A 14,385-nucleotide genomic window follows, 5' to 3' on the forward strand; every position below is an offset into this window, starting at 1 on the left:
GTGTGTGGGTGTTTCCTTGCTTTGCGTCAGTGTAGGTGATTTGGGATTATGCCAGATAGCAATCTGTTGGTACATGAGGGCTGTGAGTTGAGTGCGTGGGTGGCTTTTTGCATGGTGGCAGTACCTCATATCTCGTGTTTACGCTGGAAATAGTCCATGTAGCTCACATAGAAACTGCCCAGCTTGGGAGATTTGATGCAGGTTATCAGGTGACTTCTTCAGAGAAACGTCTCTGTGCTTGTTTTTTACCACGGCTACAGGTAAAGCAGCTTATAGACAAAACCTACATAGTACATGGCTGCAGCGTTTTAAAAGCACTGCAGTTCAACTCTACACTGAACCATTTTGTGTTTTGCACCACCTGTTGGCTTAAAAGGAGAAATGCACGCATCAGACAGATAAACAGCATTCACTTCAAACAAAGTTAACAATTGAACAAAACCTTTGATTTTAAGCGGACCATCAGACTTGGGAATAGGAAGTAGATGTTGGTTGTGTGTGTGTGTGTGTGTGTGTGTGTGTGTGTGTGTGTGTGTGTGTGTGTGTGTGTGTGTGTGTGTGTGTGTGTGTGTGTGTGTGTGTGTGTGTGTGTGTGTGTGTGTGTGTGTGTGTCTGTGTGTACAGGAGCACATTAGCTTCATAGAGCAGCTATGATACTACTACTACTACTACTATACTCTATTTGCAAACGTAAATTAGCATTTATCAATGTGCTGTTTGGTTTTTGTTTTCTGTTCATAAGGAGCTCTCAATTAAACCTGTGAAATCTGTGTGATGCTAAGTTCCTTCTAAAGGCAGCATTGCCCCAGTTAGAAGACTATCATACTGTATATAAGCTCCAGTGTTTACATTATGTCTGTCATTTGAATATCGCTAACTACGCTACGCAGCATTTCTCATATTCATTGACACTATAGGGTGCTATGTGTCTGTTGTGCTGTTTTTTATAAGAGCACAGTGTCTTCCTTCGCAGCACTCTGTCTAGGAACCAGTTAAAGCAGATATCAGTGGAATGTTTTTGTTAATATAAGTCCTAAATAGTCCTATTTTCCGTCAGCAATCACTTACATGAAGTATTTCAGCCTAAACACGAGTCTCTCCGTCACTCTGCTCTGCTGTAACCCGAGGAGAAAATTTTCCTTGTGGGATACAAGTGTTATCCAATGAGGAGAGAGAACGGCATGAAGGGCTGTGTGTGCAGCCAAGGGATGCGCGTGAATGTGGTGACGTAGCACGAGGACCAATTGATGCCTGACAAGGGCGGGGGCTGCTAACTCATGGTGCGTTCAAAGAAACTCGTACTTTGTGTTTTTCCTTCCTGTGAAGTCATACCAGTTCGATCTGGTACGAGTTCACGGGTCGGAAGTTACGAGTGGCCGTTATAGGGAACTTTCACAGACAACAGGATGGTAAAAACACGAGCTACGGGTTACCTGGAACGCTACCAAGTCGTAGTTGTGACTTGAAGCTGTAACTTACGGTTTCAAAAGCCTGCCTTGAACGCAGCATTAGCCGAAACGGCCGTGAAGCTGATATCTGCTTTAACAACCAGTTCATTCATCATGTTTTCACTTTTTCATGTTATTTTATGCCCATCCCATCATGAAACATTTTCTCCCCATGGTTTTTCCATATGCAGATACACTCTTGTTTTTCCTTGATAATAAATCATACAATTGGTGTGATGTGCTGGTTTCAGGTCAATATGATCTGATATTTATTTGGCCTGTATGTATTGTTATATCAGTGGTTCCCAACCTTTTTTGGCTTGTGACTAAGGATGTCACGATGACTTGTTTTCACAATTAATCATGGTATTAAACGACATAATTAATTGATTGTAAAGATTCCTAAATACCGTTATTTTCACAAAAATTTGATGTGGGAACCTTATTGGCTGATGTGCACAAAAATAAAGGTAAATGCACACAGATACTTGTCCATTTATCTAACGTAACACTGAATTGGTAGGAATTTAAATGTTATCATGTCATTTTTAATTAAAAAAAACCAAACCAAAACAAAAAACTATTAAAATAAACGCAAACATTTGGTAAAGATAACAATTTATGACCTGAATATTTCAAACATTTGCCCTGGGGATTAAGAACTGGCCATATATTAATAGATACTTGAAATATTTTGTGTAAACAATGAGTAATGTAATTATATTTTGACTATATTTGATTTTTAGTGCATAATAATCGTGATAATCGTAACACAGTGATTATTTTTCTGACAATAATCGTACCAAGAAAATGTATAATCGTGTCATCCCTACTTGTGACCCCATTTTGATATCACAAATAATTTCTGGTGACCCCGTCAATCAAGATGCGTCAGCTCAGATATTTTTATATGCTGTATTTTATTTGAACTCGATTTATATTTGAGAAAGTGAAAGTATAGAATACAGTTGTTTAAGATTGTGTGGTGTTTTTAATCATAATTTTAAAAAGAATAATAATTAGCTAAGATCATATTTTTATCAATAATTGTTTTTTAACAATTACTAGACATTTCAGGCGACCCCATTTGAATTTCAGGCAAGACCCAGGGCCCAGTTGTTCAAAAGGTGTAATCTGGATAAAAATTATCCGGATTTTGAAATCCCCTTTTTTGCTATCCAGGATCACGTAATCTGTTTTACTTTTATCCCAGTTGTTCAAAGCAAAGTTGGATTGGATCAGTCTGATCCAAATCCAAATTTTCAAGATTACCAAATCCGGATAATGAGTGTTCTAGATGGGACTGTGCATCACAATGACGGCTGATTGGTCTGTTAACAACAGGCAGAACAGCAGCATGGGTCACTCAAGTGTGTTTATTTGAAAACGGAGTGTATGTATTGTTTTCTGTGATCTTTGTTGTTTCTTCAATGTCTTTTAAACAGCCAGACTCCATCTGGTTGGGCTGATAAAATAAATTGAAAAAAGCAAATATACACAAATGTATACAAATATACATATATTTCCCCATGTGTTTCAAATTCAAACTTCAAATTTCAACATTCAAACTTCAAATTTTAAAATTCAAACTTCAAATTTCATTAAATTCAGTTTGGGGAAAAGTAGTTGGGGAAAAGTTTTTCAGTTGTAGAATATTCAAAAGTTAAAGCAGAAGTAAGCGGAATGTTTGTGTTATTATAAGTCTTAAATAGTTATATCTTCCGACAGCAATCACTTCTATAGAGTGTTTGGTCTGAAACACGGGTCTGTCAGTCACTCTGCTCTGCTGTAAGCCGAGGAGAAAACTTTCCTTGTATCCTACAACCTTTATCCAATGAGGAGAGAGAACGGCATAAAGGGGCGGTCCTCTCTCTGTGTGCAGCCAAGGGATGCGCGTGAATGTGGTGACGTAGGGACGAGGGCGGGGACTGCTAACTCCATCGGCTGACAGAAAGTTAGCCAAAACCAACGGATCACTTACTTCTGCTTTAACATTATTTACTAATCACTGTTGTGGTTTAAAATTAGGTGCAAAATGTAAATCAATAAATGTATATATACTATATTATGAATATTGTTTATTTGACCAGTTTGAATTTAATTTAAATCACATTTTGTTCCTGAAATCCCCCCTGAATCCGTCCAACTGCTGGGATCAGAATAATCCTGATTTTTTGGATCAAAGTTATCCCGATCCTACTGAAAAGTTTTGAACAACACAAACTGAGGGTTTTATCCAGATCAAAACCAAGATTGGATTACGTGATCTAATCCGATCTCAGAATTCGTTTTTGGTTTTGAACAACCCATTTTCAAGATTTGATCCAATCCATTATCCAAAATCCGATCGGATTACCTTTGAACAACTGGGCCCAGATGTTGAAAAACACTGTTAGTGTTATACAATAATGTGTTATGTAGATGGTTGTCGATGTGATTAGTCTTGATGCAGAGAGCACTGGTGTAGTGTTGCATCACCTGGAGGTGAAGTGCTCGGCCTGTGGCGTCACACACACTCACCTACTCACCTGTGATCGTCATACAGTTGACCTTGGTGTCTGCTGAGGTTGCATCGCAGTGTCAACCTGTTTCACTCAGTGTGGTTTCTTATTGCAAACGTGCAGTATTGTGTTTCCTCACAGCACAGTGCACTGAGAAGCCGTTTGTCTCCCTGTGGTCTACTAACAGGTATCTCCTCCTGCCTAAAGGGAACGGCAGCAAGTCCAAGTCTGATGATTTAGGATCCCTGCGATTGAAGCTGACCTACATAGAAGACACGGTGCTGCCATCTGCCTGCTACACACCACTCTGCAACCTGCTGCTCAAATCCCCAGATGTGAAAGTAAGGAGAAATCTAAAGTTACAGTGAATCCTAAGATGGAGGGAAAACCCTAAAAACCTGTTAGTGTGTATTTCCTATGGGAAGCACAGTCACCTCAGTCTTGTGTTAATATAAATTGATGTATGCATATACACGGTTTCCCAGTAAGTTGGAATGATTTTTTTTTTCTCATCAAATGATTGTGACGATGTGATTTATACTTTAGATAAAGTGTATATCTATCTAAAAACTCTACTGATCCATCTCTTCCAACATATCAATTTCAAAATAAAACACCAATTAACCTTATAATAGGAATAAAAAGAGGAATGTGTCTGAAATCAAAATTATTCCAACCTAATGGGCAACCGTGTATATTCATGGAATTGATTCCCAGCACATTGTTTTTTTGTTCCCATCACTTCCTTCTCTTTTTGATCCTTGCACTTCCCCTCTTCATCCTTGCACCTTCTGCTCTCTTCTCTTTGCCTCCCTCAGCCCATCTCAGCGTCAGCAGCACACATCCTGGGGGACATCTACAGAGAGCGGCACGAGGCTGTTCTGCCCGTGGTTCGTCTGCTGCTCTACCACAATCGCTTTGTGCCTTTCGTCTCTGCTGTGGCGGCGCTGGAGCTGGACAACACTCAGTGAGTACTCACTCATTCATAGCGTGCAGCGCAGGTACACAGATAAATGTCATGACCACTTTGTTACTTCTCGTATTCTTTGAGCTTTGAAGTTGAGTTCCCTTTTTTTAACAGCCGGGATTTGACTTTTATTAGTTTAAGCCATTTTTCTATGAGATTATAACATTACCTAAATTAAGTTGGAAAACAGGAAGCAGCTCTGGAAAAAAGTATTTAATGGTGGGTGGACATTTAATGGTAGATTCTCAAGTTACCTTACTTTGACTTTGAACTTGTAAAGCATAGATGCTGAGTAAAATGCCATACTTTGACCTTAACAGTGGTAGAGGTAATGATCTTTTCTATAATCTGTTTCAAAACTATGCCAAGATAAAGTAATTAAAACAGTTTGTGAAATTGTTAAGAAATGTGGTCAAAAATGATTTTAATATCTGGTTGAAATTTGTGTGTCCATACAGGGAGGCTAACACTATTTTCCGTGGCAACTCACTGGCGACACGCTGCATTGATGACATGATGAAGATTGTGGGAAAAAATTACCTGGCAGTTACACTGAAGCCTGTAATAGATGAGGTGTGACTAAGATGACTAATGAAGACACACACACACACACTTGCACACACTCGCACATACACATCCAAATGCCAGAATAGACATGAGTAACTGGGGTCAATATGGAAAACTCAGATTTCCACTGTAAGCGAGCAGATGTGCGGAGGTAATTTGTTTGGAGGTTTGGAGTTTTTACAAGTTCCTGCGTCAACCATTTGTTGAAACTTTTCTTTTCTTTTTTCTTTTTTTTTTCCTTTTCCAAACAGATACATACAACAGCCAACTCTCACATTATTACAAGAGAAAAAAAAAAACCTATTGAAACTGTTCTAAAATAATTCTATAATTTCCTCTAAATGGCGTCACCCTGTTGAAATGGTGTTTTCTTTCTTTTTTTTATCATCATTTTTTACCTTTTTGAGTGCATGATATGCCATTTTATACTTTGTATTTTAACTTAAATGTGAAACTTCATATTAATCTTGTATTTGACAGTGAGTGTGTGATAGAAATGGAAAAAAAAATGTCTGAAATAAATCACACACACAAACACTCGAAACAAACGCCCGAAACTAATTCTTTGTTGTTGTTTTTTTTCCTCATAGATTTGTGAATCCAACAAAACATGTGAAATAGACCCTGTTAAACTAAAGGAAGGTGATAACGTAGAGGTCAACAAGGTAAACGTCCTTGTCTCAAACCTGTACACACATGCGCCAGTAACATGAGAATGATGAAACAAAATTCTGCTTAGTTAAATTTTCTTACACCACAGACTGTCTTTATTCTGTGTATATTTGTTCATGTGAAGTCAAACTAATGTGCTTGTAACCTCTGCAGGAGAATCTACAGGGTTATGTCCATAAGGTCTTTTCCTCCATCACCCAGTCCAGTTCGAGCTGTCCCACACTTATGTGTGACGTCTTCAGGTCACTGAGACAGCTGGCTTGCAGACGTTTCCCAGGTAAAAGCAAGAGCCTGTCTAAGAGCTGTTTGTGTCTCTGCATCGGAGAAATGACAACCCACTCACTGTCATCATTTTACACACATTAACACATTACACATTAATAAAACGTGTTTCCTGTACTATTCTGTTCCTATGAAACAGTTCACCAGCTTATTGCTCCCAATTGTTTTACAATTTATTGACTTGTTTTAGAATTGTTTCTGTTTTAATTTTTCATGTATTTATTTCACCATGTGCTGCATTATTTAAAGCAGAAGTGAGTGATATATTTGTTTTAATATAAGTCTTAAATAGTTGTATCTTCCGACAGCAATCACTTACATAGAGTGTTTGGTCTGAAACACGGGTCTCTCAGTCCCTCTGCTCTGCTCTGAGCCGAAGAGAAAACATTTATCGTATCCTACAGTTTTTATCCAATGAGGAGAGAGAACGGCATGCAGGGCTGTGTGTGCAGCCAAGAACGCCGTGAATGTGGTGATGTAGTGACGAGGACTGTTATGGTGCGTTCAAGGAAACTCGTATTTTTCCGACCGTGAAGTGGTACCAGTTCGATCTGGTACGAGTTCACCGGTCGGAAGTTACGAGTGGCCGTTATAGTGACTTTCACCGGTAAAACAGGTCGGAAAAACACGAGTGGGTTGCCTGGAACGCTACAAAGTCGTAAGTTGTGACTTGAAGCTGTAATTTACGATTTCAAAAGCCTGCCTGGAACGCAGCATTAGCGAAAACGACCGGATCACTCACTTCTGCTTTAATGTAGATATGTTGTCTTATACGTTTTATAACAGATTAAATGACTGAGCTTGTACACTCTGATCTTATTTTAGTACATATTTGTACCACAAGGTGGAGCCAGAGTTTAACAGGAGTTCCATCTTTAGTGTTTTTTGTTTTGTTTTGTTTGTGAAAACAAACATTCATAGTAAGTTGATGGTAATGAAGGTCACTCTCCAGTTTTTCCTCATGCTAATTTCTTGTTCTCTTTCTCTTGACAGCTGACCCTCATGTTCAGTACTCAGCTGTTAGCAGCTTTGTGTTCCTGCGGTTCTTTGCCGTCGCTGTCCTCTCCCCACACTCCTTCCAGCTCCGCTCACATCATCCTGTAAGCGCACGGCCCCTGGCACCACCACACACCAAGTTCACACATGACCTTTAGCATGAAGGCTTTAGGTAATATTACATATTTTGTTCAATTTCAGGATCCTGAGATTTCCCGAACACTCACTCTCATCTCAAAAACCATCCAGACCCTGGGCAGCTGGGGTAGTTTGTCAAAAAAACTGGTAAGACATTAAGACTGGTAAAACAGGAGAAATGATTTTTTTTTTTAAAGGATGAGGAGTTGAAAAAGTCTTCTCATCTCATGATGATTTCTTATTTCTTCTTTTTCCAGTCTAGTTTCAAAGAAACCTACATGTATGACTTCTTCAAATCATTCCAAGAGGACAAGTGTATCGAAAAAGTAAAAAAGGTATTTGTGATGCACTCAGAGATCCTTAAATGGAAACATTTCTGCATTTGTTTATCATTTCAAATAGTCAGAGCTGACGTCACTGTAAACGCTGTTTTCCAGTTTCTGGATGAGATCTCCTCCAATGTCAGCAAGGAGTCCAGTGGACTGGAGGACGCCTGGGTTCTCAAGGAAGGGTGAGTGTTCATTAGCGGCCGAACAAGAGAAGGTCATGATGACTCTTCTAAACCATTCTCTAACCATTTTAGACCAAGTTGTGAGGCAGAAGCTCTGGCTGGCAGGAAGAGAGGCTATTTTTTCTCTCTTCAGAAAAAGTCAGTCATTTATAGTTAACTAAACTTATATAGCCTCAAGTTTCCATGTGTTACAGTGTATATGGACATCCATCAAAGGGAACATGAAACACTACAAGGTGACTGCTGACTGCATCAATTTAGAATAACACTTTCTGTAATATCATATATCATAATGGTCCTCTGTCAAGTGCAAAAACAAGCAGAAATGGTTGATCTTAAATTTCCCTTTCTTTAATTTAGTCTCAGTTGGAGATTGTCTGATGTAAAATAACCATGACACCATAACAAACCTTGTTGCATTACGCTTCAACTCTCTCAAACTCCAATTAACTCTTCCTTCGATATCTCAAAGTTGTGTCAGATTAAAAGTTTTAAGTTCAGTTTTATTTAAACGGAACAAAAAAAATGTGTCTGAACCTCAATCTTGTGTATTTGCCTACAGGGAAGTACAGAAACGGGCCCAGGGGAAAAAACGCCTTGGAAAGAAAAACTTCAAGAAGAGGTGGCTCAGAGTGACCAGCAGAGAGCTCTCCTACCACAAACATAAAGGTGAGACCTTCATCGTCATACTATACATTTTTTTTAATCAAAACTCGATATAAGATAAAGCTAACAGGAGAGGTTTTCTATCAAGTGTTACAGGTGCCAATTTACTATTTACTAAAAGCTGAAATCTGTCAGTGTCATGTTGTAAATGTTTATTAAAAGTTAAAGTTAATATTAGTAAAAAGTCAGTGCCTTAATAAAGAACACAGCTTCATAAATTCATGATAACCCTTACATTATAAGTAAAATAGTTCAGATGGAAACTCGTTTCCTCCACCCAGGGTCATAAGTCAGTGTGTTTACTCTGCTGTAAGTGATTGATGACATCTGGGTCATTATCACACGTGCTTCAGTTCTGAGGGCTTTGTAAAGTAAATAACGTCCACTTAGGGGATTTAAGGAAAGAGTGAGTGGTAGGTGATAAATTAGAGTTGTCTGTATTTGTGACTTGTGACCACAAGTCCCAGTCAAATACAGAGAAAGAACTTGTCTTACTACCTGTCTGACTACCAACAACAAACACACACAAGTCACAAAAACATGGAGACAGTAAATACAAAACAACCATGTAGCAGGCAGCATATACCCACCACACCACCCACACATCCATTCAAACATATTACACTCTTTTCAGTCAGTGTTTTGGTGAGCTCAGTTATTGAATTGGGGATGAAACTTTTGCTGAACTTGACTTGAGGATCTGACTCATCATTTTATGACATGTCCATCACAGTTAGATTGAACTGTTTTTTATGTATATACTGTAATTTGTAACAAATCTGAAAATTTGGAGGAGTATATTACTTGTCTAAACGTTTATCATAGGAGGAAATGTTAATGTCAACAGAAAGTAATCACTATTATTACTCTATTAAAGGGTCTTCTCTGTAAAGTTGAATAAGTAGCGCACTATTTAACATAACATAATGTAGATCATTAATACTCCTGACAGTCCCTGTTTATTGTTCTTGACATGCACTTGACAGAATAACTTCTGCTTTCCAGGGAAAGAGGCCCTCTGCATCATCAATGTCAAAAATATCCAGGCGGTGGAGAAACTGGATGAAAGTGCCTTTAACCGCAAAAATGTGAGCCAATTCCCCTGAGATGCTCAGTCATCACTTCTGAAATGTGGCCCCCTTGTAATGGAAATTTTACCTCCAGCACCATTTCCCCAAGTTAAAATAAACAAATGATGAAATAGTATATTGATAGTCCTGTGAGTGATCGCTGACACACTGCTAAACGAGTGTAAAGTAGATTTCCAAGTTTTGACGTCAACAGAGAAACAAGTAGTCTGTCACTTTAATGTGAAACATTGTAGCAGGTGAAATGTTAAAGTCATCAGTGGTCTCCGGGCAGCTCCGGCCTGTTTGTTACTATTTTACATGAGATGTTGTGGAAATTACCTGGAAATGATTTCTTTAACAGTGTGCTTTCTCTTGTGTCAGATGTTTCAGGTGGTCCACTCTGAGAAGCCTTTGTACGTACAAGCAGGAAACTGCGTGGAGGCCAGTGAGTGGTTGGAGGTGCTGGGCCAGGTCAGTCGCTGCAACGAGGGACGCCTGGCCACCTTCCACCCGTCAAACTACAGCGGTGGAGCGTGGCAGTGCTGTAAAAACCAGAGCAACAATGCACCAGGCTGCAAGCCCTGCACAGCGTGAGTCTCTCCTCTGCATTGTCGTACTGTCGTTATCACCAGCAGCGAAAAAAAAAAGCATGATCTATCTATGAAGTATTCAGGATTCTTGCTGCTCTTTTGTGAGACATGTGTTGCAGATCACAACACAACACTTCATAAAATCACTCCCCGCTGTTTTGAAACTCTGCCACTGGTGGTAAATTTGACCGTGTTGTGTTGGTGCTCCGTCCAAGAGTAGAGCTGTGAGGAACCAGAACAGTCATGTAGAAACAGCAGAGTTGAGAGCACTTGCAGAGAAAGTTGCTGGGCCGTTTTACAGCAGATGCAAAACGCCAACCTTAAGTTGAAAGTATGTCACAGATGTCTTTGAACCAAACTTTTCTTGATAATTGTTTGAGACGGGTATTTAGCCTTTCTAATTTTTACCCCAATAAATATCCAATTTGATTGGGAATCTGATAAAAAAAATAAAAAAAAACTAGGTCACACATTCGTGATTTGATTTTAAAAGTGACGTTTCTTTACACACACCAATCAGTGTGTGTAAAGAAACACTGTATAAAACACTACCAAAAGAGAATTCTGCAGGAATTTAATGTGATTTAATGTGACAGTATGACAATTTGATATGAGTATGATGTCTTCAAGAGTGTGGATGATAATTGAAATCCTAAGTTGAAAAACAAGTGGATAACATAACTCACTGAGCTACAACAGTGAAGAGTGGCATGTGAGTGTGTACAGCAAGTGAACATATACACATGGATACATGGTAACCATATGATGGTAGAGCAGGCAGGAGCAGTCGTTAAACACATAGCCTCTTACATTACAAATAAGGTTAATGAGAGTCTGAGTAGATAACATCTTGCAGTTTTCAGTTTTTTAACAGCAGTTAAATAGATCAGTAGGAGCATTTGTGCTTTTCGATCCATGAAGGCGGTTTCCTCTTTGTTGATCTCTGTTATTCGCTCTGCTCCCATCTTTTCCTGAACTCTTCTCCTCTCCTGTTTCAGCACCGTGCTGGCCAACCTGCAGCTCGACATAGACTGTGACCGGGAAACAGAGAGGATCTTCTCCCTTCTGTCTTCAAACGACACCAAACTCCAGGACATGGAGGGTCAGTGCCCGTTCATGAAGCACTGAGTCTGTTTATTAGCACCTGTTGTTGTTGTTGTTGGTGTTGTTGTTGATGATGATAATGATGATGATGATGTCAGATTTTACAAACGCTGCACCAGAGCATCAATGGATTCTTGTTGCAAAATGTAATTGTTAAAGACCATGACTATGCTAATCCAAAACAATGACAGTTCTAGTTCGGTCCAAGCAGCTGACATGTATTACTACTACTTACGTAGGACTACAAGCCCTTTTATACATTTGATTAACTAGACACATCTCCAGTTCTCAGTAAAAATTAAGCAGCTGTGCCTACGTGCAGTTTGTTTGAATCCACATTAGTTGTTTAAACACTGCAGCAGTTCTTCCTGGGCTCCATGAAGACCAGCCTGAAGGGAACGTTTTCTCCCCCTTTAATTTGAGAGCATTAGCGTCCACAACATTTCTTTCTTCTTTAACCTTTATTTAGATCTGGAGGGCCATTGAGGATAAACCCTCGTTTCCAATGACCTCGAGAGCACGTCAAATCAAAACAGCAGTCACATACTGTACAGTAGAGCACAATCACACATCATCAACAACTTTAGGATTATTTTTTGAGTAGTTACATTCAGGCTAATTTTGTCACATGCACCATACCTGCAGCCAACACATGAGCATGCAAGACTCTGACGCCATTTGGGATCCCTGTGTAAATTTCCAACCAAACTATTAGACATTTGCACCCAGATGTCTGACAGCCTGACCACACCTGACCCTTCGACTGCACCATCTCATGATGTCTGTCCCCTGCACAGATGCATGTGCCAGCATGGCGGTGTACCAGGGCCCTCAGCGGGAGCAGGAGGAGTACTCCAAGTTCACCATTCAGGAACCCAAAGAGACCTTTCAGACACTCAAACAGCTCCGCAACATCATGGAAGAACTTCAGATGCAGCACGACACCAGGAACGACACCACAGCGCAGTACGGCAGCCTGTGAGTCTGCACTGCTGTTACTACACATTATGCATTTCGACTGCAGTACTTGTGTGTGTGTGTGTGTGTGTGTGTGTGTGTGTGTGTGTGTGTATATAATTTGAACAAAGAGCAGAAACTGTGCATGACCTCGAATGTGAATTTTCTTTTTATTTCAAAGTGTCATGTGAACATTATCTGCTCGTCCACGCAGAAGAATAACACACTCGTCTTTGTTATCCTTTTCTGTTTCAGGGACAACCCGATAGTTGGGAAAACGTCCTAACCAGGAAAGGCAGGTGTGGCCTGAGACGGCCGTACCAGCAGGTGACATTAAAACCACAAAGTGCACCATAGTGACATGCCGGTGTCTTAAAGGAGCCCGGGGAGTCGTCCCACCGAGAACAGCTGCTGCACGTTCAGCAGAAGAGCAACTGATACACCCTGACCTCCAGACATCATGACTCCACTACAGCAACGGGAAGTGGATGGATTGTGAGCTTCTCCTCGTGTCAACCCCCCCCCCCCTTCCAAACCCCCTCCTACCGCAGGTCCCTTACAAAGAGACTCTTTTCATGTCTTAACTTTCGTCCTCTTTTAAGTCTCCAGCTGTATGAAAAAGGCATCATTAGATGGGAGTGTGAATAGGCTGCTATTTTTTTTATTCACCCGGTTTTATATCAACAGCTGTGATGATGCTCTCAGAATCTTTTAACAGTTTGCTCTGACATCTCTCTTCGGCAATGATTGATAATCATCTTTCTGGGGGGGGTCGCCCTCTACTTGTGCCCGAGTACACTTAAATCTCTCTAAACTCTTGGTGTCCTTTCTCCTCTGAACAAATGGATATATATTTTCAGAGTACCGTTGTGTCGATGAAACCGATCTGCCTTACTATGATGGATGTTTCTTTCACATTAAATGTTGAGGGAATAATGCAGAAGCACTTTAAATATTTGGAGCAGTCCAAATGTAAAATGATTAGATACTTGGTATCAGCCTCCCCCCTTTTGATCAGTTAAATGATCTTGAGTACATGTTTCTTTCATTCCTGTACAATAACATTGATAGCCTGTAGTTTTTAAGATATTTTTCTTGACCAAAGACAATTTCATAGGTTTGACTTGAAAAAAATAATAATGTATTTTGAATACAAATGTTTTAAAAATGGAAATTATGGAATATATATGTTTATATGTATATATACATATATATGTATATATGTGTGTATATATATGTATGTGTATATATAATATATATTTTTTTGGTTTATCTGTACTTTTCTTTTTTTTTTGCTAACATTTTAGTGACTTTACACGACTATGCTTTTCAGTTTTGAGTCCTGATAGCACATGACTGTGGCGTAGAGTTGTATTTCGCTGTGATTGTGAATCGTATTGGTACGGTGTGCATCGGATCTGTGCTGTCATGTCGAGAGCCTCGCAACATATCTATAGTGGTTAATGTAAGAAACAATGGATGAGATGCAGAGAGAAATCAATAAGAGTAACAAATGAGCCCTGTTATCCCGAAATTGGTGTCGACAATCGATCAACACTGCAACCGAAAAAAAACACATATTCTTGTTTTTCTCTTTATATTTTCTAAACCAGCAGTACTGTGCAGCTCCAGCTGTTGTACTTTATGGCTTTAGAGTATTTGTTTGAAATGGGACACACTGTGGCTCAGAGTTAAAGGGTTGTGTTTTTTAACTTCCCCTACAGCTGTTAGTCCTAGCGCTCCACTGCCAGTTAAGAAAAGTCTATGTACTAAACAAGTTTAAAAAAAACAAAGAAAACGTGCACTGATAAGTCACTTTTCAAGTGACTTGTATGACCTAGTTTTTATCCCAACAGTCAGGCGTTACAGACACATCACCGCATCTGATCAACGCAGTAACAGAAAAGATTCTATAA

The 14,385-nt window shown here is 39.5% G+C and overlaps 1 protein-coding gene across 1 annotated transcript in view; it reads left to right on the plus strand.

The window, feature by feature from the left end:
• rasa2 (RAS p21 protein activator 2) overlaps positions 1-13,636 on the plus strand; it is a 32,962-nt gene extending 19,326 nt beyond the window's left edge. The window contains exons 10-24 of the mRNA XM_083985303.1: positions 4,137-4,290; positions 4,768-4,916; positions 5,375-5,489; positions 6,074-6,148; positions 6,309-6,432; positions 7,431-7,537; positions 7,635-7,718; positions 7,829-7,906; positions 8,009-8,082; positions 8,645-8,751; positions 9,754-9,836; positions 10,200-10,408; positions 11,407-11,510; positions 12,310-12,490; positions 12,725-13,636. Of these exons, the coding sequence (XP_083841429.1) occupies positions 4,137-4,290; positions 4,768-4,916; positions 5,375-5,489; positions 6,074-6,148; positions 6,309-6,432; positions 7,431-7,537; positions 7,635-7,718; positions 7,829-7,906; positions 8,009-8,082; positions 8,645-8,751; positions 9,754-9,836; positions 10,200-10,408; positions 11,407-11,510; positions 12,310-12,490; positions 12,725-12,755 (1,675 nt within the window). The 3' untranslated portion in view covers positions 12,756-13,636. The remainder of the gene's footprint in view (positions 1-4,136; positions 4,291-4,767; positions 4,917-5,374; positions 5,490-6,073; positions 6,149-6,308; positions 6,433-7,430; positions 7,538-7,634; positions 7,719-7,828; positions 7,907-8,008; positions 8,083-8,644; positions 8,752-9,753; positions 9,837-10,199; positions 10,409-11,406; positions 11,511-12,309; positions 12,491-12,724) is intronic.
• The last annotated feature ends 749 nt before the right edge of the window (positions 13,637-14,385 follow it).

Source organism: Trachurus trachurus, assembly GCF_905171665.1.
Source record: "Trachurus trachurus genome assembly, chromosome: 13".
In the NCBI taxonomy this organism is placed as follows: domain Eukaryota; kingdom Metazoa; phylum Chordata; class Actinopteri; order Carangiformes; family Carangidae; genus Trachurus; species Trachurus trachurus.